This window comes from Venturia canescens, chromosome 10 (genome assembly GCF_019457755.1).
Source record: "Venturia canescens isolate UGA chromosome 10, ASM1945775v1, whole genome shotgun sequence".
In the NCBI taxonomy this organism is placed as follows: domain Eukaryota; kingdom Metazoa; phylum Arthropoda; class Insecta; order Hymenoptera; family Ichneumonidae; genus Venturia; species Venturia canescens.
The window spans coordinates 5,404,485-5,432,110 of NC_057430.1; the positions used below are offsets into that span (position 1 = coordinate 5,404,485).

The 27,626-nt window shown below is 34.2% G+C and overlaps 1 protein-coding gene across 4 annotated transcripts in view; it reads right to left on the reverse strand.

Annotated features, from left to right (window-relative positions):
- Syt7 (Synaptotagmin 7) overlaps window positions 1-27,626 on the reverse strand; it is a 620,424-nt gene that overhangs the window by 477,152 nt on the left and 115,646 nt on the right. For 2 of the 4 annotated variants that reach the window (XM_043430285.1, XM_043430283.1), the window contains exon 1: window positions 22,623-25,300. The exons of 1 other annotated variant lie outside the window; for it this stretch is intronic. In XM_043430285.1, coding sequence (XP_043286220.1) covers window positions 22,623-22,711 — 89 coding nt within the window. In that variant the 5' untranslated portion in view covers window positions 22,712-25,300. Of the gene's footprint in view, window positions 1-22,622; window positions 25,302-27,626 lie in introns of those variants that run through there. One more of the 4 variants, XM_043430284.1, reaches the window with a different exon arrangement.

Here is a 27,626-nt window from a genome sequence, read left to right on the forward strand (position 1 = left end):
TTGGCCCCGCTAAAGCGACCATGAGTTCTATTAGCGGGGCTGATAAATTCCTGGTCATCGCAACGGCGGGAGACAACGTCTCTTTAAATTTAAATGGTTCTATTTTGGACCTGCAATTAGCGCTCACGGATTGGTGGTTGCACACGCACAACAAAGCTTCAATCATGGTGCTCACAAAAACTACGAAGGTGGCAGCAAAACCCCGGTCAACATCGACCTCGAACTTCTTACCGGTGGAGATGCCCAGAAATAGCGTCGAAAATGTTTTCTAGAGTCGCGGTAGCGACTCTGAGACAAGTACATTTATGTATGATGAGTCGCTTCCAGAGAATCTTTACCGGAGAGAGAGTGTTTTTCAGCTGTTTTCGATAACACTCAAAATTTATTTCTTTAATAACTGAATAATTATAGTATTCCAAAGAATCCTGCAAGATGACGTATTTTTTATTTTTTTTTATCTTTCGATCGCGATCTCTACGAACTCTGTAGCTTAACGCATTGAAAAGATATTAATTATTTATTTTTTAATTTCATCAAAAAATGTTGCATTTTTTCGCACACATTTTTGATGTTTATTTGTTTTTTCTTTAGTGACAAATTTGGTGCCATAATACATTTTATATATCTATATATTTTTTTCTGGTGCCATAATACAAATTGTATACCTATATATTTCCATGAATCTGTTCATGCTTCAAAAATTTGAAAAGTGACAGTTCCCCGTTGTATTCAAAATTTAAGCCGTCAATTTCACGAAATGTTATCGAATCATTCAGGGATTAAAGGATACCACATGTTCGTTTTACCAAGAAATCTGAGTCACTTATGGTGGCCGAATCTTTTTTTTTAATGTTCTTTTGGTAGGTGTGATGCTATCGTTTAATGTTCTTTTAGTAGGTATGATGCTATCGAGTAAATCGTTGGATTGGGCTTTTTTTTTACTCGTGCTTGTCGTTGATGATAAGCATTGGAGTGAATTTAAGTGAAGAATGCGCCAAATGTACATTCGTACATTCTTTATTTTTTGTATGAGCAAAGCTTGCAGGAAAAAAATAATTACGCGCGTCATCGTACGAGGTTAGAATGATGTGTCGGTGCATACGCAGTAGAGAAGCGATCTCGACCCCATTTCACCAAGGGCACAAGCAAAATCCATCTCTCGTAGGTGGCTTGATAGTTTTCGATTTCTAGGTCGACGGCTCCATGGTTTTCGATGTCTAGATAGATTTCTCCCAGGTTTTCGAAGTCTAGGTCGACAGCTCCATGGTTTTCGATGTCTAGATAGATTTCTCCCAGGTTTTCAAAGTCTAGGTATATTTCTCCATGGTTTTCGATGTCTAAGTATATTTCTCCACGATTCTCAATGTCTAAGTCGACGGCTCCAAGAATTTCGATGTCTAGGTCGATGGGTCCGTAGTTTCCGATGTCTAGGTATATTTCCTCATGGTTTTCGATGTCCAGGTATATTTGTCCATAGTCTTCGATGTCTACGTATAATTCTCCATAGTTTTCGATGTCTAGGTATATTTCTTCATGGTTTTCGATGTCTAGGTATGATTCATGATAGTCGTTGCCATTCACATCGACGGCTTCATAGATTTCGACCCTAGGTATATTTCTTAACGGCTTTTGATGTCTAGGTCGACGGCTCTATGGTTTTCGATGTCTAGGTCGAAGGCTCCATGGTTTTTTATGTCTAGGCCGACGGTTCCATGGTTTTTGATGTCCAGATCGACAGCTCCATAGTTTTCGATGTCTAGGTCGACGACTGCAAGGTTTTCGACATTTAAGTCGGCGCCTCCATAGTTTTCGATGTCCAGATATATTTCTTCATGGTTTTCAATGTCTAGGTATATTTTTTTCCACTGTTTCCGTTATCCAGGTCGTCGGCGCTATAGTTTTTAATGTCTAGGTATACTTCTCCATGTTTTTCGATGTCTAGGCATATTTCTCCATGGTTTTTCATGTCCAGGTATAGTTCTCCATAGTTTTCGCTATCCCGATCGACGGTTCCATAATTTTCCATGTCTAGCTATGTTTCTCTACGGTTTGCGATGTCTAGGTTGACGGATCCATGGTTTTCAAAGTTTGGGTCGATAGCTATATAGTTTTCGATGTCCAGGTCGACGGCTCCACAGTTTTTGATGTCTAGGTATTTTCCCCATAGCTTTCGATGTCGAGGTCGATGACTCAATGGTTTTCGATGTCTGGATATATTTCATCATGGTTATCGATATCCTGATCGAAGACTCCATGGTCTTCAATAACAGGGGAGATTTCAAGAACTGTTAATCTGTTAATCTAGATACTGGAACCTAATGAAACATGATACGAGATGAAAAAGATAATGAAACATGGAAACGTCCTCTCAAACATCGAAAAACAATGACAATAACAGTGTTAACATGGTAATCATTGAGAGATTGTTCTCAACCCCATAAACTATGGCGACCTAAATATCGAAAACTATGGAGCCGTTGACCTCGACAACGAAAGCCGTAGAGAAATAAACCTAAACATCAAAACTCCTGTTTATTCTTATTGAACTGCTTCAATATTGGTGGGCTTGAAGACGCTGTTGCAATAAAAGTAGCGCTGCAGCGCTACAAGAAAACTATTCACACGCTTAATCGCACGGAATGCACCCTAGTTCGGAATAAATTTTCAAATAAAATGTATTGTGTATGATATAAATATTGAATCGAAACGGAAATGTGTAGAATTGAATTGAATATTATAGATGGGTATATTTGTTGAATATATCTATTTTTACAATAATTTAATTTAACACATTACATTTTTGATTCTTTATTCAATTTTCATGGAAAACATTTTACTTAATAACAAATGAAGAATTTAAATTCCTCTACGATATTTGTTTAATTATATTCTCAGATTTCAATTCCCGACACATTCCATTTTCGTTTCATTTGTTATATCATATGGAAAACATTTTATTCAATAATTCACGAGAAATTGGTTTTTAAATATCCTTTTACATTTTAAAGGAGATTTAAATAAATAAATAAATCCATGCCTCTGCATCTTTGTCATGGCGACAATTTTCATCAGCTCTCCAAAATTGAATATTATCAGATTTGTAGATGATCATTATCATTGTCATTATGCTATTTTATCAAAAATTGGATAGATTCCATTGAAAAATATAAATAAAATAACTCAAGATAGGAGTGACGAATAAGATCAACGACTACAAAAATATCTACCGAAGAAGCAAACGCATTGTATGGAAAAACACTAACAAGGAAAGTCTTTCCGCTGTCCCCCTCCGATTTTAATGAAACTTGAATATGTTATTCTACATCAAAATCTAAGAGACAAGTATTTTTTTTTTTTATCGGCGGAAAAATGTTTCTAGGGGGTGAAATCATCGCTTGAAGTTGAGACCTCCGAGGGGTACTTTTCAGGTTTCACCCATTTCCACTTGAGATAATCGAATGCACCCAAATGGTAATTACCTTAATGATAAACGATGAAAAATGCAACTGGTTTCACATCGGGGGGTTGCATAAGAAAAAAGTTATAGGGTTTAAAATTCACAAAATCGTTATAACAAAAAAACTATTGCACCTATCTTGATGAATTCAATTGCATTTTGAAGGGGGTAAAAAAATAGTAGATACGGGTTTTTGCGTTTTCCTCGCAAATCAAGTTAAGGGGGTGAACTACCCCTATGTATGTTTACGTTTAATCTCAATCAAACGGCAGTAATTCTTTTTTTTCTTGTTTCCTCTCCTCGTAATACGTTTTTTCTTCAAATTTACAACAACAATGTTGCGGATATAACATTCAATGAACGATTTTATCTAAATGCCAACTCATTTATAGGTGAATCTTCAGATGGAAAAGTATTTATATCTGACTTATCGATAATTCTGACCGATTTATATTTGGCAATGAGATAATAACATAGGCATACGATAAGCGTTTACACATATACTCATATTCGTTCCGGTTGATAAGACCAAGTTTTGGGATGACGTATAGAAAAACTACATAGTCGAGTAAAAAAAAGTGTACAATATGCTTATATCTTTTATTAATAATATGTCAACAGTCTAACAAAATAATCACCATAGCGATAAATAGAAGCGAACATATAATGGTGTGATCTATTAACCGTTGTAAGTACTGCAGTAATGATAATCATCGAAAAAGTGTTTAAAACATAGCGACTTTTTGCACCAGGAACAGCGAACAATAGCAACATTTTCGCATCCTGAAACTTCACAATGTGAGTTGCAGGAATCTCCAAATGCAAAATCTACAGGATTCTCAAAATTCGCAGGTTTTTCTTCTATGTAACCACTTTTGTACCAAGAATATTTGAAAAGATCGATATAACGTGGTGACGACAGTTGGTTATGAACGAGTGATTGCAGCTTTATGATATTGTTTCTCAAATGCAAATTAATATCATAATTCATCAAAAGACAATTATCAGAAAAATGTCTAACAAAATTTTTCCATATTCGGAATCCAAAAACATCGAGGGGTTGGATTTTTCCGGTAGTTCCTTTAGGTATAATCATTACTTTCACATCTCTATTTGAAGGTTTCACATCAAGTACAGCTTGGGGATAGTGTCCAGTCCAAGAATCAATCAGTAATAATGATTTTGGGCCAACTTTCGGGAAAAATACATGCTCCAACCAAATTTTAAAATGATCTGAAAATAGAAAAACGTATTATTTTTTCAATCGAAAAAATGTTTACACAAAAACAGTGGATGTAATTTATACGTGAAGTAAGCTTCCCAGACTTGGATACTTCTATGTACACATTATCGGGTCTGAAAAGCGTTTTCTCCACTAATGGACCAAACTTGCCAGTTGGTTCTTTTAAAACTAAAAATAGAGGAGATAGCAGCTTGCCGTCAGCTGCTGCTGACTGTGTAACTGTCATACTGAATAGTGTAGGCTGAATAGTGTAACTGTGAGTCGTAGAAGAGACTGATTGTACAAGACATTGTACTTGCTTTTCTCCTTCGATCGCTAAAGTTCTTCCTGAATGCATTTCTAGTTGGAAGCCACTCTGATCTACGTTAAATGTATTTGACAATTCGTACGTTCTAATATTTTGCTTTACGTCATAGACAAATTTTTGACTTTGTTGTTCCAAGACTTTTCCATCTTCAATTGTTTTGGATGTAATGAATTTATTAATTTTTCTCGATACGATACGATGAGCTGCTTTGAATGAGTTTATCCACGTACGAGATGCTTTGAAACGAAAATCAGTATGCCCTACTTCTTTTTGAGCATGCAAGGCCCATTTTTTTAAATCGGAATCGTGCACTATTAAACCAGCATCCACAGCAGCTTTGAAATTTTCCAAAGTGTATCCACAAATTCGTGCTAATTTTTCTTTGTATGTCCCCCCCTTGTTCAAATTGTGGGCCCACCGCCGCAACTGTCGTATAGATTGCACTTTCTTGAACTTTTGTTTAACACTTCCCAAACCTAAATTTCCTGTCTTCCCGCTGCGCCAATACTCAACGGCCCTTAATTTGTACTCGTAAGATAAGTCTTCGTCATCACGAGTGCATGTATCAGGCGGAAGTTCTGGTTCATGCAGGGCGTCTGCCCATTCTTGATCTTCAACAATTTCCATTTCCCGATCCTTAAATGGTTCTTCAAAATGCAAAGAATTTTCTTCTACCATGTCGAAACCACTGTATTCGTTCATTGCAGTCAACAAAATATTTTCAATGTTTTCTTTCAACTGTATTTCATCGTTATTCACTGGCGAATCCGGTAAACGCATAACTTCAAAAGTTGCGAGAAGCATTCTAATAACGTTCAAAGGATTTATCTTCATTTTGATTAATACTTGCAACTTTGTTTTAAATAGTCTCGAATTGTAAGGCACTTCTTTTGTGTAAAATAAAAATGGTGTGGTGAATACATTCCGCGATCGCAGATCTATCACTGCTTCTGCGTCGTATTTCAAATCTAATTTTGGGAGCGAGTCACAGACCGGACAGAGGTGACTCCGAAATAACACCGTCAAGTAGAGGGGGGAGATATGATAACTATGAAAATACGTCAGTATTTACGAAATTTTTGTGAAAAGTATAAGAAATACATATTTTTAAATTTATCTTGTCGTTTATTTATTATTAACTAATAAAAAAAATTGTTATTCGTAAAAGTTATCCAATCTATAATTTTTCGCGGAAAAAATAAATAAGTGAATTCTTTTAAACTATGGATGTAATTCGTATGAATACCGTAAAAAGTTACAAAAAATAAAGAATTCATAAAATGGTAGAATTTTCAACGGAAAAATTCGATTTTTTCCAATTTTCCTTGCTCAAGTAGATCAAATCCATTGTTTAAATAAATTTTGAATAGAATCTTTTAAGTATAACTAGAAGAGTCTCAAAATGCCTTCAAATAAAAAACAAACCATTAAGATTGGACGCATACTTTGGGTTCTATCACTTTCACCAGTTAGGAAAATGTAATTGCAGGAAAAATCCATCCATCTGTTGATATGTGGATGTTGTAAATTTGAAGAAAAAACGTATTACGAGGAGAGGAAACAAGAAAAAAAAGAATTACTGCCGTTTGATTGAGATTAAGCGTAACCATACATAGGGGTAGTTCACCCCCTTAACTTGATTTGCGAGGAAAACGCAAAAACCCGTATCTATTATTTTTTTACCCTCTTCAAAATGCAATTGAATTCATCGAGATAGGTGCAATAGTTTTTTTGTTATAACGATTTTGTGAATTTCAACCCCTATAACTTTTTTCTTATGCAACCCCCCGATGTGAAACCAGTTGCATTTTTCATCGTTTATCATTAAGGTAATTATCCATTTGGGTGCATTCGATTATCTCAAGTGAAAATAGGTGAAACCTGAAAAGTACCCCTCGGAGGTCTCAACTTCAAGGGATGATTTCACCCCCTAGAAACGTTTTTCCGCCGATAAAAAAAAATACGTGTCTCTTAGATTTTGATGTAGAATAACATATTCAAGTTTCATTAAAATCGGAGGGGGACAGCGGAAAGACTTTCCTTTAAGAAGAAAGTTTAATTCTAGTCAAGGGCTCGACGCATTGAGAAAATTTCTGGTGGTCTGAAAAGAAAATGATAATAGAGATCTTGCGATTGTAATTGCATATATACAGGCTGGTGACAATGGTTTTGAAATTCTCGGACTTTTGGATACTTCTATAAAAAAAATGTTAATAATGCCTGTGCTGTGTGTTCTGCCATGTAGTTTATAGTTGTCAAGTAAGCAGAAAAATGTTCATTATTGACTTGAATTTAAAGAGAACTTTTAAAAGTCTTACGACTATTGGATGGAATCAAATCATTTGAAATGTCATTTATGATTAAAAGATTTTCTGATAAACGTTTTTCCAAAGTAAAACAGTAATTGCATGTTTTCGATTGCAGAATCTTGTAACAATACGAGCCGCTGCCGCGTCCCTTGATCCCCAGTGCTGATAAATGTGGAAGAGGCTTGTCGCAGCTTCATTATTTCTCATTCGTCATTTATTCATGGTATGCTATCGAGTCAGAGCAATGTCAGATAGTTCCGCTTGGTGGTATTTTTCATTTCACACAGAAGTTTTGGAGACTTTGTCGTAACGAACCAAGCTCATGGATTCCCAAAGTATTAGAACTTGTTATGTACACTTTATACTCGCTTTTCTTGTGGAAGGTCATTCCTCGGTCATTCGAGCTTTACTCGACGGACAGGGAATTATTTCTTGTATTTTCCTCGAGTTGACATATTATTTTCACACCACCGTTCATTTCGTCCTCAACATCGCGAAATCTTGGGTTTTTGAAAATTCAACCATAGCAAAACTAATGCATGTTTTTTTTTCGTTTCCGGTCTTGCAGAGTCTTGTTTTCCGGTACAATAATAGGAAGGAACCCGGAAATTTGCCTGGTTCAAAAGCAAAACAGGCAAACGAACCGGCAAAGATTTTGTTGATCCGAAAGAAGGAGTGATAAAAACGTTGTATTCATCATTTTTAATCATTACCTTTTAATAAAACATCCTAAAACAGAATGTAAACTGCACAACTGATAAACTCGTTTAGCGTCATGTTCAATTTTAATTAAAATTCTACAGTCAATTAATTTCTGAAGTAATATTCAAGTTTCAATTCGATGTTTTGACGTCGATAGATTTTGCAGTGGAAAGGGTGCACAATTTCCTAATAATACTTTTAACTTCAAACCGATACGGAGTGATTTTCTACTATGTCAATATTGGTACATCTGTTCGGAAGAACAAAATCAATTGGTCAACACGGTTTTACAAAGTCTCGGGTGCCTCATGGAAATATTCCAAGCTTTTGGACCTCATAATAAAAATTCTCATCGCTTGTCCAGATTGTGTGAAATCTCAACTGATTCATACCAAGACATTCCTTGAGCCAGGGGCTTCAAATATATAAGTGGATACTGACAATGAGATTCATGGGTCACTTGTGAGAATCGAAAAATCCGGAATATTGTCTGAAACCTTGTTTATCAGAACTTTCGAAAAACACGAGAAATTTTAGGTCAAAAACACGAGAACGATTTAGGTCAACAAAATTTTGCTCAACGACCATTTTTCGCAATTTTCACCTATTTTCACGGTATTTTGGAATTCGGCTTCAGCATGTCACAATAAATATATAGAGAGAGATGGGTGTAGGTGAATATATAAACTGCTTTGCACGGGCTCAAGATTATGCAAAAGTACCAACACATTTACGGAGTTGACGCATCTGTATATGCGTTTAGACCGATGCATACAAGGGCCTCTTGATGCCCATCACAACAAATCACCGTTGAGAATCTATCCGTCTCGACCAATCGCCGATGAAAGAATTTCTGATAGTCCTCAATATTTTCTTGTATACCGTCTGTTATCGTCTGTTAGGCTCGCTACACACGGTCAATAATATTGCACAGTAATATTGCACAATAAGTTTGTATGGTGTGTAGTGCGCTATAAATTTAAGATAGCTCAAACTTCTGTTGAATGATTGCCCAATGTTTCAATACTACATCTACACGTTCAATAATATTGTGCAATCACCTACATTGCGCAATATTATTGACCGTGTGTAGCAGGCCTAATAATGTAGGTTATATATACGAGTTCCCTTTGATAGCTGTGTCGTAACGAACCGGCCGAGGTTTGACGTTACGAAGTACGGGACAAATGTAACAAACGTTCGCCCTGTTAGTGAATAATAATATAAATAAGGCAAATCAGTTTATCAAAAATAGGTCTGGAAGTTGTAAGGGAAAATGTTCGTCAACCTATAACGTTAAATTTTCTTTTTGTGATCTGAAATATTATGGTTGATAATTAATAAAACAAGAACACACGAACCTGTTAGTATATATAATGTGAGAAACTCCAATCGAATAAATGCTTTCTAACTTATTTCTTGTGTCATCATTATTTTTGAATATTCCCATATTTCGCTTCCTATTGGGTTTGGCTCTGCTCTTTCCGATCCTTGTTTTCACTCCATCGGTTTGCAGTGCATCGATACATATTATTAATTCGTTGCCTGAGATGTGTCCTCTGATTTTCTACTACTTCTTCATGCTGATTGTGGTAATGTGATTCAAGAGGTTTCCAACTATGATCATCAATCGCACCTTTTGTATATCAGATTCTCAAAATAGTTTTTGGTCTTGATATAAGTGTAGTTATTCTTTTTCCACCTGGTCTATCGAGTAATAAATTTTGAAACTTGTTCCAAAAAGTCTTTGGATGCTTTTTTTGCTGATAATATGAAAAGTTGAATCTTCGCAATGCGGTAGGCAAACACAAATTTTGTCAACAATACTTATGAAATAATGTGTATGATGAGTATTCCTATTCTGCAAACTGCAAATGTGGAATTATTGGTGAAAACATTCATTACGATAAGTGTACAGTTGCTCAGTTTTGGATGCGATTAAGTATAATACCTGCCAACATCATGGAAACCTACAGAATTTCTGAATGCTATGTGCGCTATGTCATTTTAATGTAACATTATGACTTCTAACAACTTTCCACTCTAATACTATAGATTTGGATTATTGAAATACAGCAAAAATCTGCAAACTATAAAATTTATATACTGTGCCATTCATTTTATTTTTTGACTCTCACCGTAACATAAATATGAAGTGAAAAATTGATTACAAAAGTCTTCAGTTGATCATTTATGGATGGATTTGAAATTGCTGTTTTCCAAACTCATTGCGCAGATACATTAAATCGCAGCAGAAACCTGCGAACTCTGAAATTTCTGTGGGTAAGTATATGTGCTAGTATCACCCCCTATCTTTGATTATGGTAATATGTAATGGAAATTATTTCAGCAAGTTTTAAAGTGTTTCTTTCCAAATAATATTGAAGTTTGTATTACTGAGGTATGGAGCGAAAACCTTCAAACTTTCATATTTTTGTGTCGCAGCATGTGTGCCAATGATTTAGATTTTTTACTCCAACCGTTACATGTAATCTCAAAAATTCATCTCAAACGTCTTCAGCTTTTCTAAATATCTAAATTTTCCTTTTTCTATTCTATTGTGAGTTTTTAAATTTCTAAATTCAATTCTAAATTCTCCTGAAATTTTTTTTCTCCAAAACCAATGCAGGTACCTTATACGTCGTTGAATTCCGTTGCTCTGTTGAAATAAGTACGCTCAGTTTTTTTTCCTTCGTTGAGTTATGACATAATGAATGTTTCCGGGTGCCTTTTTTCTACAACTATCAAACTGTAGATAAGTGAATCTCAGCGGCCACTTGCAAACTTTGGAAATATATTCCATCGGGGGCACGTTTTGCATGAAAATGTCTAGATTCAGAAAGCAAAAACGACATTTAAAAATGGCCAATTCTCTTGGATTTGTTGTGACTTGAATTTGATCTATCTTTCCTCTTTTCCTTTTTTTTTCTAACGTTATAAACCGAAAATCATATCCCGGCCCCCAACCCGCTTTCGACCGTGCTCTTTGGTTCCTAATTGATAAAACATATTAGAGTACAAGGAAAAAAATCGCCAAAGTCCAAGAACAGACCTGTGACGAAATATTTCCAGTACAGTTTTGACGAAAAATAGGTCTTTTTCGTGGAAATCAACGTTATAAGCCGAAAATCATATCCCGGCCTCCAACCCGCTTGCGACCGTGCTCTTGGATTTCTAATTGACAAAATATATTAGAGTACGAAAAAAAAAAATTGCCAAAGTCCAAGGACAGACCTGTGACGAAATAATTCCAGTACAATTTTGACGAAAAATAGGTCTTTTTTCGTGGAAACCAACGTTATAAGCCGAAAATTATATCCCGGCCTCCAACCCGCTTTCGACCGTGCTCTTGGGTTCCTAATTAACAAAACATATTAGAGTACAAGGAAAAAAATCGCCAAAGTCCAAGAACAGACCTGTGACGAAATATTTCCAGTACAAATTTGACGAAAAATAGGTCTTTTTTTGTGAAAACCAACGTTATAAGCCGAAAATCATAAATAATTCATAGAAATTTAAAGTAAAATCCTATAGTCAACTGAATATAAATAAAGAACTTTTGAGAAAAAAGACGTGATATCAAACCATAAACTTCCCCTAGGAAAAAAAGGTTGGGACAAGTACATTGAACATTGATGGTCCCTCGTTTGCTGATAATTCCATCCATAAAACAAACTTTAAAATAAAATTTTTATAAAAAATGGGCAAAAAAATTATTTTATAAAAAAAATACAGAACAATTCGAAAAAAATTTCACAAATCTTGAAAAAGCATTATCATTAAAAAAAACTAAACCGTATCTATTTTTTAAAGTGTTAAAAGAATCAAATAACAAGTAAAAAATAAAAACCGAAAAATCGCGCTTGAAATCATTTTGGAAACCGATGCCTCATTCTTCTTATTTGATTCGAAGGGCTAAATCAATTAAAAAAAATTCCATCTAATTTACGTGCAGCATTAAAATTTATTATATCAATTCGAGGCCAAGTATTTTCTAATAAATTGAAAAAAGTTACCATTTGAATTACGTGCAGCATTAAAATTTATTATATCAATTCGAGGCCAAGTATTTTCTAATAAATTGAAAAAAGTTACCATTTGAGTTACGTGCAGCGCTAAAATTTATGATGTCAATCGAAGGACAAGTAATTTATGAGTAACTCCAAATTTCAACATTATGGAATTGTTTTAAGAAGCTTTTAAATCCAAAAAAATCACATGCAAGCTAGTCATTTCTTACTCTATGGTGGCAGAGACAATCGATTCTTTTCAGACTTTCAGGAGCTACTGATATTATTCACAATATTCGACGTCGATTGGATCGATAGAAATTATGTTTAAATATGAGTTAAAAGTACTCATATTTGGGGGGGGGGGGGGGGGGAAGCCCTCCGCGGGGCAGAGCCCCCGAGAGAACACATTTAATTTCCAAATTTTTTAACATAATTTGGGTACCCCAAATAGTACGATACGCAAACTTCATGTCTCTCATTTTCCCCCCTCAAAGGCCGAGTCCCGATTATTTTTGTTTAAAAAAGTTTGCATGGTCATAATTAGTGACCACAAATAATATACATTATAAAAATGCTGCAACTTTGAAACCACTCTATCACCCCCTTAATGGTCGAACTTGGATCTTGAGTATATTAAAAAAAAGTCTGATTTTTGATGGAATATAGACGCTGTATTGTCAGAATTAGGGACCACAAACTTTATAATGCTTCAACTTTCAACCCCCTGTTTCACCCCCTTAAAGGCCGAATTTCGATTTTTGTCACTCTTGAAAAAAGTCTTATTTTGGCCAAATATAAAGACTACATAGTCAAAACTTGGGGCCACAGATATCGTAATACTGTCAAACATTTATTCAATTAAAGTTTCTAACATCGTTCTAACAGTTCCGCGTTTTTTTCTTTTATTAATTCGTATATATAACCTATTTACACATGATATATAACAATGCAACTGACGATATATTTACACTGGATAATATTTCTCGCACTCTGGTTTAATTGAAGGATTATTTCAGTGAATACTTATTTCCAATCGAACGAAATAATGAAATCTTGAAGAGTTTCGTTGACATATGCATTGCGCATTTTTTTATATTCTTTTTCACGCACAAATCACACACTACATTTACACGGCCGCTTTGATACCGGTATAGTGTATTACAAATTATAATAAAATAAATAGTAATATGCACTTCGTTAGATGACGAACATTATTTTTAGTTATCCCGCACGCATTTCGTAATGTCGAAACTTTGCTTATACGATCAAAAACTGACACATGGTTTGTTACATATATATATTAGGGTGGTCCTTAGAAACGATGTTTTCGAATATTTTTACTCCCAGGTGCTCAGATGCTTCCAAATTAATAAAAAATAATTCCCTGAAAATTTGAGCTCTAACCCCTTCGCAGTGAGGTGAAAATCACATTTTCGTGCCATTTTTGTGTTGGAAAAAAATTTTCTTAGATTTTTCTCAAAGTTACAGTATAAAAGTTTGTGGGGTCGCTGATTACGAATTCGATATCAAATTTTCAAAATTCAAAATGGCGGATCCAATATGGCGGACGTAAATGCGAAAAATGGTTTGATTTCGACGAAAGTGAGTAACCTCGTGATTTTTGGGGTCACTGAATTTGAATTCGACATCAGATTTTCAAAAATCAAAATGACGGAACCAATATGGCGGCCACAAGTTTGAAAAATGGATTGATTTTGACGAAAGTGAGTACCTTGTAATTTTCGGGGCCGCTGAATCCTAATGTGGAATCGGTTTTTCCAAATTCATTATGGCGGATTCAATATGGTGGACGCAAATACGAAAAATGGTTTATTTCCGACGAAACCAAATATCGTACACTTCCGGAGCGCTGAATCCGAAGAAGAGATCCGATTCTAATAACTTCAAATAGTAGATCCACTCTAACAAGAGAGGCTTTGAGTTTTGATTCAATTGAGTTGATTTAAACTCGAGCACCTAAATATGAGAAATAATTCAACATAATATAAAGGTATTCTAAACAATGTAAATATATAGCGAGATTTTTCCTTCTCGTATAGGCTCCCAGGTCGAAAAAATAAAGACACAACACTCATACTCGATATAGATAGGTTTCATTTGGCTTCATACGCGTATTTTCGTACTCGATGCTTCAACAATGTTCCCGCTACACCTGTGACACGCAGATCGAAGGTACCATCCTAGGGGCATCCACTATACACTCGAATCGCTCTCTTTTGACCCGAAGTTGATCTACGATCCGATCGTGGTTCTCTAATAATCAACTCACCATCTCACACATGGTCATCGTCGAAGGAAAAGCCAAAAAAAATAAAAAATACAAAAAAAAACAAAATGGAGTCAACAACTGCCACGTCCAGGATTCGTGACTCTAGGTTCGGCTGAGAGCGGGATATAAGATAAAAAAATATTCTTTTAGATTCGTTATTATAACTTGTTTTTCGTACATGATTTGCCAAATTTTTATCGATTATATTGTGTCCACGCGAGCGTCACATACTTGGAGTCAGGATTCAAATTCGATATTCGCGATCATAAATATCTAAAAATCGAAGTCGATCCATTTTTCGTATTTGCGTTCACCATATTGAATTTTGAAAAACCGATTCCAGATCCGAATTCAGCAGCCCCGAAAACCATAAGGTACTCACTTTCGTCTAAATCGATCCATTTTTCGAATTTGCGGCTGCCATATTGGATCCGCTTTTTTGAATTTTGAAAATCTGATGTCCAATTCAAATTCAGCGACCCCAAAAACCATGAGGTACTCACTTTCGTCAAAATCAAATCATTTTCTGAATTTGTGTCCGCCATATTGGATCCGACATTTTGAATTTTGAAAATCTGATGGCGAATTCGTAATCAGCAACCCCAAAATTCATGGTGTACCAAATTTTAATTGAATCAATGCAGTAGAAATATGTTTTTTTTTCAAATGCTCCTATATGTGCCATGACACAAAAATGGCACGACTTTTTTCTGCCCCTATGTATGTCACTTACAGAGAAGGGGTTAAAATGAACTCTAAGATAGTCCGCATTCCAACCTAAGATTCTTATGGAAATAACATGGGAAAAATTCCTTTCGGTCTTTAGTATTTCATAACTCTCGGACAAATAAATTCAAAATTTCGAGACATACATATTTTTATAGAGAATTTGACGCTCTACGAAAAAGGTCTCTTATGATTTTTAGCTGAGTCTATTGGTTTAAGAGTTATTTGAGCTCAAAGTTTAATTTTTTTTCTCAATATCAATATTATCAAGGATATTCATCAAACCCTTAGGGAACAAAAGGTTGGCACAAGTACATTGATGCTTCCGTGTTTCCTGATCATATCACTAAAAATGTAATAAAAATTCCTTAAAAAAAATTATGTAGCCAACTGTAAATAATTTCAACAGAACAATTCGAAAAAAATTTCACACATATCGAGAAAAACAATACATTAAAAAAAAACAAATCTGCAATTCGTTTGTAAAGTGAAAAAAATTCAAATAAAACATGAGAAATAAAAAATCGAAATATCACGCTTGAAAATATCGCACGAAAATATATAGGTATATTAGGGTGCTTCAAAAAAAAACGATTTTTTTTTTTTCGTGGGCCGAAGAGGGATGTTAGTACATGTAAAAAAAGGGACTTTCCCAAAATTTGAGATTAAAAAAAAAATATTTAGCGGTCCCTCAAACGACTTTTCTATGTTTTTTCCTATTTTGAGGAAAATCATCATGGAAAAAGTCTTAAAAAGTCATGAAACGTTATGTAAACATAAAATGCACTTTCTTTGTTGAATAAGTGAAATATTGTGAACATAAAATACATTGGAATAATGCGCTGAACATCAGTATACTACACAATTTCATTGCAAAATTATGTTATATGTTTTTTAGGGTGCTTCAAAAAAAATCGATTTTTTTTTTTTCGTGGGCCGAAGAGAGATGTTAGTACATATAAAAAAAGTGACTTTCCCAAACTTTGAGATTAAAAAAAATATATTTAGCGGTCCCACAAACGATTTTTCTATGTTTTTTCCTATTTTGAGGAAAATCGTCATGGAAAAAGTCTTAAAAAGTCATGAAACGTTATGCAAACATAAAATGCACTTTCTTTGTTGAATAAGTGAAATATTGTGAGCATAAAATACATTGGAATAATGCGCTGAACATGTGTATTCCAGTATACTACGCAAATTCATTGCAAAATTATGTTATATGTTTTTTGAATATTTAGCTCGGAAATAATTTTTCTCTGCGCTGAATATGAAGCATATTTTTCCCATGTTTTTTGCGAAGCCCCTAGCTCATGTAGCTGTTGAGCTTCGTCCTTGTCGTGGTCACAGTAGCTCTGTTTATATTGATTCACGGTCTACAATGTAACAAGTACAAGTGCACTAGTACGAACAAAAATGTCATACGAACAGAAAAGTCATTTGAGGGACAGTTTAATTAATGATTTTTTTTTCAACACAAAGGTAAAGTTTCATGTATTCAAAGGAGAAGTGCATTTTATGTTTGCATAACGATTTATGATTTTTTTCATGACGTTTGTCCCCAAAGCAGGAAAAAAAATACAAAAGTCGTTTGAGGGACCGTTATATATTTTTCAAAAGATCTGAAAATTTGAGTAAGTCATTTTTTTTATATCCTTCGGCCCACGAAAAAAAAAATATCGATTTTTTTTGAAGCACCCTAAGGTATATACTTGTACTATGGCACCAGATTTGTCACTAAATAAAAAACAAATAAATATCAAAAATGTGTGCGAAAATGCGACCCATTTTTTGATGCTATTAAAAAATAAATAATTAATATCTCTTCAATGCGTTCGAAGAGGTCGCAAACGAAAAAAAAAAATAAAAAATACGTCAACTTATAGTATTCTCTGAAGTACTGTAATTATTTAATTATTAAAGAAACAAATTTTGAAAGTTTTCGAAAACAATTGGAAACGCTATCGCCCCGGTAAAAGTCTCTGGCAGCAACTCGTCATAACATAAATGTACTTGTCTCAGAGTCGCTGCCGCGTCTCTAGATAACGCTTTTAATTTCTCATCTTCAAATTTTTTCGGTTGGCCTGGCCGTTCTTTGTCATAAACATCACAATCATCACTTTTAAACCATCTAAACCAATCTCTGCATACTGTTTCGGATGGAGCAGATTCCCCATGAATTTCCGCGAGTAATCGGTGAGTTTCAGCCTTACTTTTTTTCAAATCAAAATAATGCAGAAGGACACATCGGAAGAACAACTTATCGCGATCCATTTTTTACTGTGTATTAAATATCACGTAAAGAATATAAAAATGCCGACTGTTGATCGGGTGAACAGCAGAATTAATGCAATCATCAAATAAATTAAAGTGAGTTATCTAGATCGTTGAAAAAAATGTTCAAACGACTTTAAAATTATATAATCTCTAATGGTTCGTATGCAATAAGTTTGCAGTAATATGATAACAATTTTGTTTAAGTAATGTATTTCTTAATTTTTCGGTAAAAAAATAATTTTTTATACATTTCTTTACCATCAAAAAAATGTAAGATTGTTTAAACGCAAGATTACAGAAAAAAATTACTTTTAATTTTTTTTTCATATTGTTCCACCACTCCGAATAAATCGCAAAAATTCTTGAGTATAGAGTTCTATAAAAGACATTTTTTGACAAAATTTGGTGAGTGACACTTTTGAAAAAAAGCATTAAAAACAAAGATTTAAATTTTATTTCTTCCGTCTAAAATCGGCTTTTGGTTTGGGAGTCCTTATAAAAGTGTTTTTTTACGTCTTTTATTCCTAAGAATTGGGGAGAAAATCCCCTTCCATTAGTTTTTTGCTGGTTTTTACCATAAAAAAATAATTAAATCAAGAAATGAGGGTTTCTTGAAAATTTCGAAAACCATTTGAGATTAACAGCTGAAAATTTGGTTGAATTATTATTATTTGATACCAAAACGATCCCCCAAATGCGAGTCGAAAAAGCCGCAAGGGCACATTTCACATATAAACCCGGCTATATCCTTTATGCAGATTGATTAGGTCAAATTGACTCATTTTTTTGAGCACTAATTCTAAATTATACGAATTGTTTGACAAATAAAATTGGACAAGTTTTGAAAGAAACAATAAAATTGGACGAGCTTTACGAGAATATTGATTTAGGAGAAGAAAATTATTAAAATTGGATAAGTTTTGAATTGGACAAGTTAGCAAGATTATTGGTTTTAAGGAACGCAGACACCGGCGACTTATCATACGATACTCACCATTTGTCCATAAACACTAGGGTGTGCGGAAAAAAAACGATATTTTTTTTTTACTTTGCATCCAGCCGAAAAATGTGATTCAAGGTGAAAAAAAAAGAATCCCAGAAGGAGAGTTCACCAAAAAATTTTTTCGAATAGCGCTTTGCGTTTGAAGTTTTTCCATAAGAATAACCTAGGAAATGATTGAGACCTTCGATCATTGCATCATAACTCTTCAAGAAAAAATCGCACAAAAACGACAATAATATGTTTTTATAGAAAATCGATTCCCCCACAAAAAAGTCCTTATGAACATTCAGCTTGGAGCAACCATTCTCGTGCTATCACCCTTCGAAGTTGAATCGACAGAAAAAAAATTGTCATAAAACTGTCGAAATTAAATTTTTCGTTTCACAAACAAACTTCTAGGAACTTTTTTGTAGAAAATTACTTGCTCTTTTAGAAAATCGTTATTATTATTCGAACAATGCTCTTTTTGACAATACTGTGCCGGTGAGCATGAAGGCTGAAATATTGCAATCTCGAGCAAAATCTAAAATTCCTTCGGAGCGAGTAATCATTAAAAAAAGTGATTACAAAACGTTGCTTTCAAAGGATATAAGCTATTTCGTCACACAAGAATCCTTATTCCTTTTCAACCAATTTAATTTACTGCATGACTTTCTGAGGGTAAATATGGACTTATGGCCTGAAAATGCCAGTTATTTAAGCTGCTCAGATTTTTTTTTTTTTTAATTTGAAAGATGTCAATGACGTGGCTGAACGTGGCATCGCTTTGATAGAAGCCTACAACGGCTCATTGACCAAAAATGAAGAGCAGTTACAATATTTATTGAAAATAATGCAATCTCGTCGTGAAAAATACCCCAATTGCAATAAAGGCACACTTAAAAATAGCAATGGGTATTATTTAATCTTACCCCGTGTAGGCAAAGGCGATTTGTAATTTTATGTATGATACCGGGTGAAAAAAAAATCATGGCAAAAAGTAAAGACTTTTGAAACCCGATTATTGATAAATGCTGTTTTTTTTATTATTCCATTTCATACCCAATTGTAATGAAAACGAGATGGAAAGTTTATATTTAAGGGTTTTTTAGTGGAAATCATTGTTATCCTATGGAAACCAAGCATGAAACATGTTTACAATAATTTGATGAAAATCATAAAAATAAGTAATTTTATTCAAATTATAAAATTCGAATAATAATAACGATTTTCTAAAAGAGCAAGTAATTTTCTACGAAAAAGTTCCTAGAAGTTTGTTTGTGAAACGAAAAATTTGATTTCGACAGTTTTATGAAATTTTTTTTTCTATCGATCCAGCTTCGAAGGGTGATAGCACGAGAATGGTTGTTCCAAGCTGAATATTTATAAAGACTTTTTTTTGTAGGGGAATCGATTTTCTATAAAAACATATCATTGTCGTTTTTGTGCAATTTTTTTCTGAAGAGTTATAATACAATGATCGGAGGTCTCAATCATTTCCTAGGTTGTTCTTATGGAAAATCTTTAAACGCAAAGCGCCATTCGAAAAAATTTTTTGGTGAACTCTCCTTCTGGGATTCTTTTCTTTTCACCTTGAATGACCTTTTTCGGCTGGATGCAAAGTAAAAAAAAAATATCGTTTTTTTTCAGCACACCCTAATAAACACGTTATATATAATTTAATCAAACATTTAATCAAACAATATAATATATTTTTGTTACAACTAAATCTTATATTCTCGTCTCTTTCATACCTGCTCCTAAACTTTTAGTTACTTGAATTCATTCGTAGCAGCGAGACGCCAAGAGTGTACCGTTACAGTACCTTTATAGTCATATAGGTATATATGGCTATCTTTTCCGGACCGAATGCAAATTGCATTTTACGTTGGAGTTACAAACACATCGCTGAATACATTCTGCTGCTTCCATTCGTTTTCACATAACATTTTTTATCTTTTTCATTCTCGCATAATTTTTTTTTTTTCATTTGTACGAAATTCCTTGGTTATATGAAAAATGTGGTCGATTTCTTCGTGGAAGAACATTGAGGGGGTGAAGTATTACACTCGAGTGGTAAACGGCCGAGGTAGAGCAGTAGTTTGAGAGCACTTCCTAAAGTCTGGCAAAGAGAGAAGAGAGGAAAGAGATGAAAGAGGACGATTTCCAACCCTTGACTCTCTTGCCCTAAAGAGATTCTTCTTGCTTTTTCCACTCAACTCTTCTATCTACCACTCTCCTTTCTTTACTCTTCATCTTCTCCCCGTAAAGTAATGTTTTGTTATTTTCTATAGTTTGCAAAAGAGTCCTATCACTTTCGGAATACTCGAGAATACAAATTGTGCATATTACTTATGCAGGAAATACAGTTCTCCAAAAATTACATTTTCTGAAAATTTTTCGGTGTGATGGGGACCGGATCAATGTCTTCGCTACATCAATTACTCGACCTATTGTACAATATTCGTACTAGTACATGAACAACGTTTCACACTTGTGGATATCAAAAAAAGAAGTCGTTTTCCAAAAGCTAAAACTCATTTTGGTATTAATACAATTAATAATTTCTACATATAGAAACGAAATTGTATCCGAAATTCTTAAAACGTTCTATAGTGTCTTATACCTTTAGAATGGTTTAATCTTTCAATAATGAAGGAAGTGCTTGAATTGTGCTTGAAATAATTTGCTTTGCCTGCAGAATTAAATTGAACTAGTTCTTCTTGATATTAGCTATCGAAAATCATTGTGCAAAAACAGCTACGTTGAAAGAAAAAAGCATCAATACTTTGAGTCAACACTATTCTATTACCTCCATTTCGAAATCTTTTTTTTCTGACATATGAGAGTCTTATAATAAATGACTTTCCAAACAATTAGCACATAAAATTTCCTTGTGTTTGATTCAACAAAAATAAAAAAATAGTAAATATTATTTCTCATAGTTTCCAAAAATAATAACCAAGTTGTAAGAATAGAACACTGAAAATAATGTTTAACAAATTTTTCGAACAATTTTTTTTATTACGGGGAGTCGTTCGTGTATGATCGATAATATGATGGAAAAACGATCTAATAAAGAATAGAACATTGTTCGGTATGATTATCACGATACCAAACGCATGAGTATTGATTATAGCCCTGATTACTAATGTAGGCAGCGTATCCCTTTCTCTACCAAGTAATATGAATACTCCTTCAACCTTCAACTCTGTATCTCTTCACACAAACATCCCAGGAAAACATGAGTTTCCTTTACAAATGCCGTAGTCACATTTAGCTTAGTGTACGAAGCGGATAAATTGTGATTCGTTTTTTGCACACAATTTTTCGTTATTTTCTTTTATAACGTCCGTACCTGAAAATTGAATATTTCACTCGAGTGATGATGAATGATGGTAATATGGTAGTAGCGAAAGAAATACTTCCGGAACACCTAGTTTTGACGTGCCTAATTTACGAATAAGATTTTACTAAATTTATGCATGAAAAAATAAAAATGGTATGTTAATCACCTTTTACTACAAGCCCAACCAAAACAAGAATACGGTATGCAGATATACAATATCATCTGAACTTTACTAAATTTCTTAACTGAAATGAAAACAGCATATTTTAGGATAATTGCATGAGAAAATTCGAACAATCGCAATAATTTCTATTCATCGTCCGATACGTTATGACTATCTTTCACCAAAGAGAAAAGGTACCGTAGTAAAATAATCAGAATTTTTAACGAGTGAATTAAGAATTCGAGAGGAGGGAACAAAATCAATCGGAAAACCATAGTTGTTTTGGCTAATGAGCTAGCGGAAACGTATTAGAAAAATAAGAACAGGGAAAAGAAAATCATGCATTTTCGGAGAAATGCACAATTTGTTGAATACTGATATTTTTGCTATTTTTATTTGTTTGTTTGTTGTTTGATTTGTTAATACGTGATTCTACCCATGAGATAAAGCATCGCCACTTCATAGCTCTTAAAACAACTTTATTCAACACTTGTTATTTCAACTAACTGCCCCAGATGAATTTTCTATATTTTTCACCATGAAGTCGGAGATTGACGTAAACTATAAATTTAGCTATATTGATATTAACGGAATTAACTCACAGAAGGGAATAGGTGTTTCAAATCAACTGTGGGGAATTCATAAATATCCGCACATTATATCGATTACTTTCAAACAGATTAGCGATTAATCAAACAACGCCAATTAAATCTAGGAGAGGTAGGGGATTCCAATTACTGGCGAACTATGTAATACTTTTTATTGATGAGCCAATTTTTCATATCATAACAAATACTTTTTACTCACAAGCTTTGAGACAGAAATCGTGAGAGAGCCAATTTTCCAATTCGATTGTTTTTCAGCCCGTCAAGCATGGCGGATGCTGCGATTTCCATCGTTGATGTATCACTGAATTCTCTCCACCAATTGATAGAAATAAAGTAAACCTATTCACACAAATTGATTTATTTATTTCATGTCCATATTTCGACTTCTCTCAAGAAATAACATTCTGGTTTGATGTTTATGGGACTGTTTCGATGATCCTCCTCGTACACAAAACAGTTTATCATTTGGCAACGTATAGTATGCGTATTTCGCCGATTAAATTATTCTAAATTGTTAGTTCTACAACAGGGAACTGGTTATTAGAATTATTCGCTGAATTTTAGTTACCCAATAAAGATTTAACACAATTTAACACTCACATTACGATACCGGGATTATCTCAGCATGCAATCGTTCCATATATTTTTCTTATTAGGGCGAACAAGCCTTCCAAATGTTTCAAACGATTATTACGTTTCTCTCGAGGCGTTAATCATGACGACCAATTTTGGCGGTCGGGACATGTTTCATATGATGTCAGTGAATATTGATGAATTCCATGATGGAGGTATTTATCAATTTTTATAACTCAGCACTTTTTGAAGAAAAATGTCAATGACAATGCTCAAATTTTTTTGATATTTCACAAGATAACTCGTAACTCTTCATTGAGTTATTTGAGCCCTCTCAAAGTCTTCATCACTTAAGATATTTCACTTTACCAGATTCATCATCATTCCCATATTTTGTTTCTCTTTTCAGTACTATTCCATATCCCTGGTATACTCTCAACAATTAATTTTCGCCGATAAAAAATTCTCTTGTAGATTCTGATTTCGTGAATTTATTCATCACTTTTATATGCAAGATTCACGTGCATCATTTTTATTATATTTATCACTGCAAATTTTTTGAAGTGTATAATTTTTTTATGATGCTTTTAAAGGAATTGCAACATTTGTTTGGTGTCATCATTTTTGTTATTCTTTAGTGGAAATAGTTTTCTTCATCTTTCGAGTGAGAGACACGTGTTCAATCACGAATTAAGGGTTTTTCACATCGAGAAACAGCTCGCTTCGATATATAATTATCGAAGGAAAAATTATGAAAAATATTGATAGCCTTTTTTTAGGATAGGTATTAATGATAAGAAGCCACCAACTCTTATCTCGTATGACAAGCGTAACCTCAATCAATTACTACTTTTATTTTCCCGTTCCTTAAGCGTCATGTCTCATCGTTTTAATAAAGAAAACTTTCACTCATTATCGAGCAAATATATAGTTACTGCGCGAATCGCTTGGATAACACTTAGGCCTTTATGGTAACTTGCATGTGTGTAATTGTATAATCGAACAAATAATAATATTTCATAATTTATTATCACACCAATATTAATATTAATATTATGTACGAATTTCAAAACGGCAAAATTCAACAAGAGATATAAAATATCACGCAACGAACAATCATCAAAGACGAATTGCAAGCCTTTACATTATGTCATGCTTACTTTTTATTGTTATGATTACTTCTGTTACCGTAAATAGTTATAGAAAAGTTGCTACTTTTCTTGCAATGTGACTTGGAACTATTTTCATAGATGCTACTTTTAATAACGCGGGCACTAACGATAAGACACTTGATTAAAACTCATAACATGAAGTAGTTCTCATGTCAATTTCTTGTTCTATCGAATTTCGTTGATTTGATTTTAAAGATTTTTTTTTGATTCATCTTGAATAGAACGATTCCTCTCCGAGTTTTGAAGATAATTCTTACAATGGTTTGTAGCGCTTATCTCTGTTTATGGTCTCGCGTAAATCGATTATGCGTAGCACTTCTACATCGTTGTCTTCTCACTCTCTTCTTCTCTTTCACTATTAGTTTTTGAATTACTTTTTATCTTTACCTCGAACTTCTTGCCTGGTTATTTTTTTTTTTAGTTTTTCTATAAATTTGGCACTTAACTTTTCGTTGCACGATTTTCTGACTTCCGATTCATATTGAATTTTCGAAAAGTTCCTATATGAACATTATTTAAATAAATTATCGACAGTATTACGCCTCGTGCACTCGTTGACCATTGTGGATGAATTTTCCCAAAATTTCCAGAATGTTAATGATAGTGATGAACAAAAAATAGAAGAGCAAAAAGTAGCAGGAGAAGACTGAGAACAGTAACAGTCAGGATTGCGAGCACCAGTTGAAAATGTTGATAAAAACAGGAGAAACACGATAAAGAACAAATTCCTTCCTCATTTGATGAAGCGTCTTCGTTATTTACTCGCGATGTTATCCCCAGCGAAATATTTTCTCCTTGACTTTGCTCATCGTTTCTGCGTACAATTTTTCTTATATGCTCCTCGAAAATACTTTATGTTTTTCAGTTGATGAACTGGTGTGAATTCTGGTATAATCCTGTATAATTTTCATGTGGGTTTATATACATATACGTATGTGAAACTCGCTGACACTCTTCGGTAATAGAAAAAAAATTGTATGCTTGGTACGCGTTTGTTTTTCCTCTTCGTTTGTACACTCCGTAGATAAGCAGAAACGTAGCAGCAGTGGCAACGGCAGCAGAGCCCTTCGACAAGCACAGACTCTCGATGTGGTCGACAGTGTGACCTACTCGCGCGTTACTCTCAGCTGCTTCAATTTCACCCCCTCTCTATACTGGAGCAATCCATTCTCTACCCCGCATCTCGATGTTCCAACCCCTTCCAGTTAGCTGACAGCTTTTCCCCTCTCGGTTAATATATCTATCTTTTTCTTTCGCCAGCTTCCCTACTCTCTATCAAATCGTCAAGCTCCCTCCACTTTTTATCTGTACCACCACCACCACCACCACCACCACCACCACCACCACCACCACCACCACCACCACCGCCGCCACCACTACTTCCGCCACTACCACCACCACCCTCATCACCTCCATCACCAACACCACCACCATCTCATCCTGTAAGTTGGGCAACTCCTCGCACGCCTCTCACGTCCTCATCCTCGACAATCCTGCTTCTTCCCATTGCTACTACCCTCACTAATCCTAATGCTACATAATTTTTTCTTTTTCCAGCCCCCTTCCGCCCTACTGATCGCTAATAAGTACTGTTGCTTGATGGAAAACGAACTCTCAACGAATTATAGGTGAAAGTCTGTTTTTAACCGATCGTACCACAATTGGTACACTAGCTTTCACAAAATTAGAACGGGAGAACAAAATTCACTAGGGAGTTTGAATGTTAGAATAATCTCGCAGTCATGTGATTATTAAATTTTTGAATAATACAAGAGCTCACCACTAAAGTTTTGGTCTCCTAAAAATATGTCTCAAACTGCATCAAATAGATATATTCGATTCTTCTGAATTCGAAAATGCCAATATCAGAAATTGTCCCGTAACGTTTGGCCTGACCGAATTTTCAAAAATGTCAACAAATTTTACCGAACTGTATCATAGCAATCTGTCTGATTAAGATACTGGAAACATGCTTTTCAGGTAACCAGTAATGTAGCGGGATTCTGGAGGATTATTTAAAAAAATAAAAATAAGACAAAAAAGGCTATCATAGAGATGCGTCCGAAAATTTTCTTTACAGGTACATTTGGGTCAGTTGACGTAATAAAAATATTTTTCAGACGAAAATTTGGAGGTGTTACATTTTGAAACCGTTTTAGATATGTTAAAAAAAAATGTGATCATAGCGGTCTGTCTGAAAATCGTTCGAAGCGATAAATTAAGTTGTCCAGATGTAGAAAAAAATAATATAAAAAAAAATTAGTGTAGTGGCTTCTTAAACAGAAAACAAAGCACACCATTGTGGTATTTATTAGCTGCATAAAAATTGAGTCGTATAAAAATAAATAGAACGAAAATGATTTAAAATTATGCTTAACCAAATATTCATTCATCGAATTTTTATACAACATTGCATTAACATATCCATTTAATATTTTGTCTCAACATAATCTAGAGTCGCGGTAGTGACTCAAAGACAAGTATATTTTTGACATCGCTGCCAGAGACTCTTTATAGGAGCCATCGCTTTTCTACTTGTTTCGAAAATTTCTTTCTTCAATAAAAAAATAATCATAGAATTTCATAGGATATTTCAACTTGACATATTTTTTATTTATTTTTTTCTATCGATTGCGACCTCTTGCAACTCTATAGCTTAACGCATTCCAAAGATATTAATTATTATTTTTTTAATTTCATCAGAAAATTGTGCATTTTTTCGCACACATTTTTGATGTTTATTTGTTTCAAGAACTAAGGATATCTGGTTCCAAACATATTTTGTATACCTATATATTTCCGTGTCTGACATTTCTATTATGTGCATGAAATAATGAGGTTGGAACGCTGTCCAAGTTGACCTAACATCGTGACCATGGATGACACCTATATATATTGTGATCGTGATAGTGATGTGAAAGCTCACTAATTTTAGTGCGCAGTTACTGTGTTAGTGCTATTTTAATTCAATAATCATTTAATAATCATATATTTTTTATATACTGTAGATATCGTGAGCATGATGTTGTGTTATTGGTGTTTTAAACTCAAATTCGAATTCTATTTTTTTGAGAAGTGCTGGTGAGAATGCGGATGTGAAATTGTACTTAGGTCGACGGCTCCATGGTTTTCGATGTCTAGGACGACGGATCCATGGTTTTCGATGTCTAGATCGACGGCTTCATGGTTTTCGATGTCTAGGTATATTTCTACATAGTTTTTGATGTCCAAGCATATTGCTCCATGGTTTTCGAAGTCCCGGCATATTGTTCCATAGTTTTCGATGTCTAGGTATATTTCTCCATGGTTCTCCATGTCTGGGTCGACGGGTCCATGGTTTCCGATGTCTAGGTAGACGGCTTCATGGTTTTCGATGTCTAGGTATATTTCTCCATGGTTTTCGATATCTAGGCATATTTCTCCATGGTTTCCGATGTCTAGATCGACGGGTCCATGGT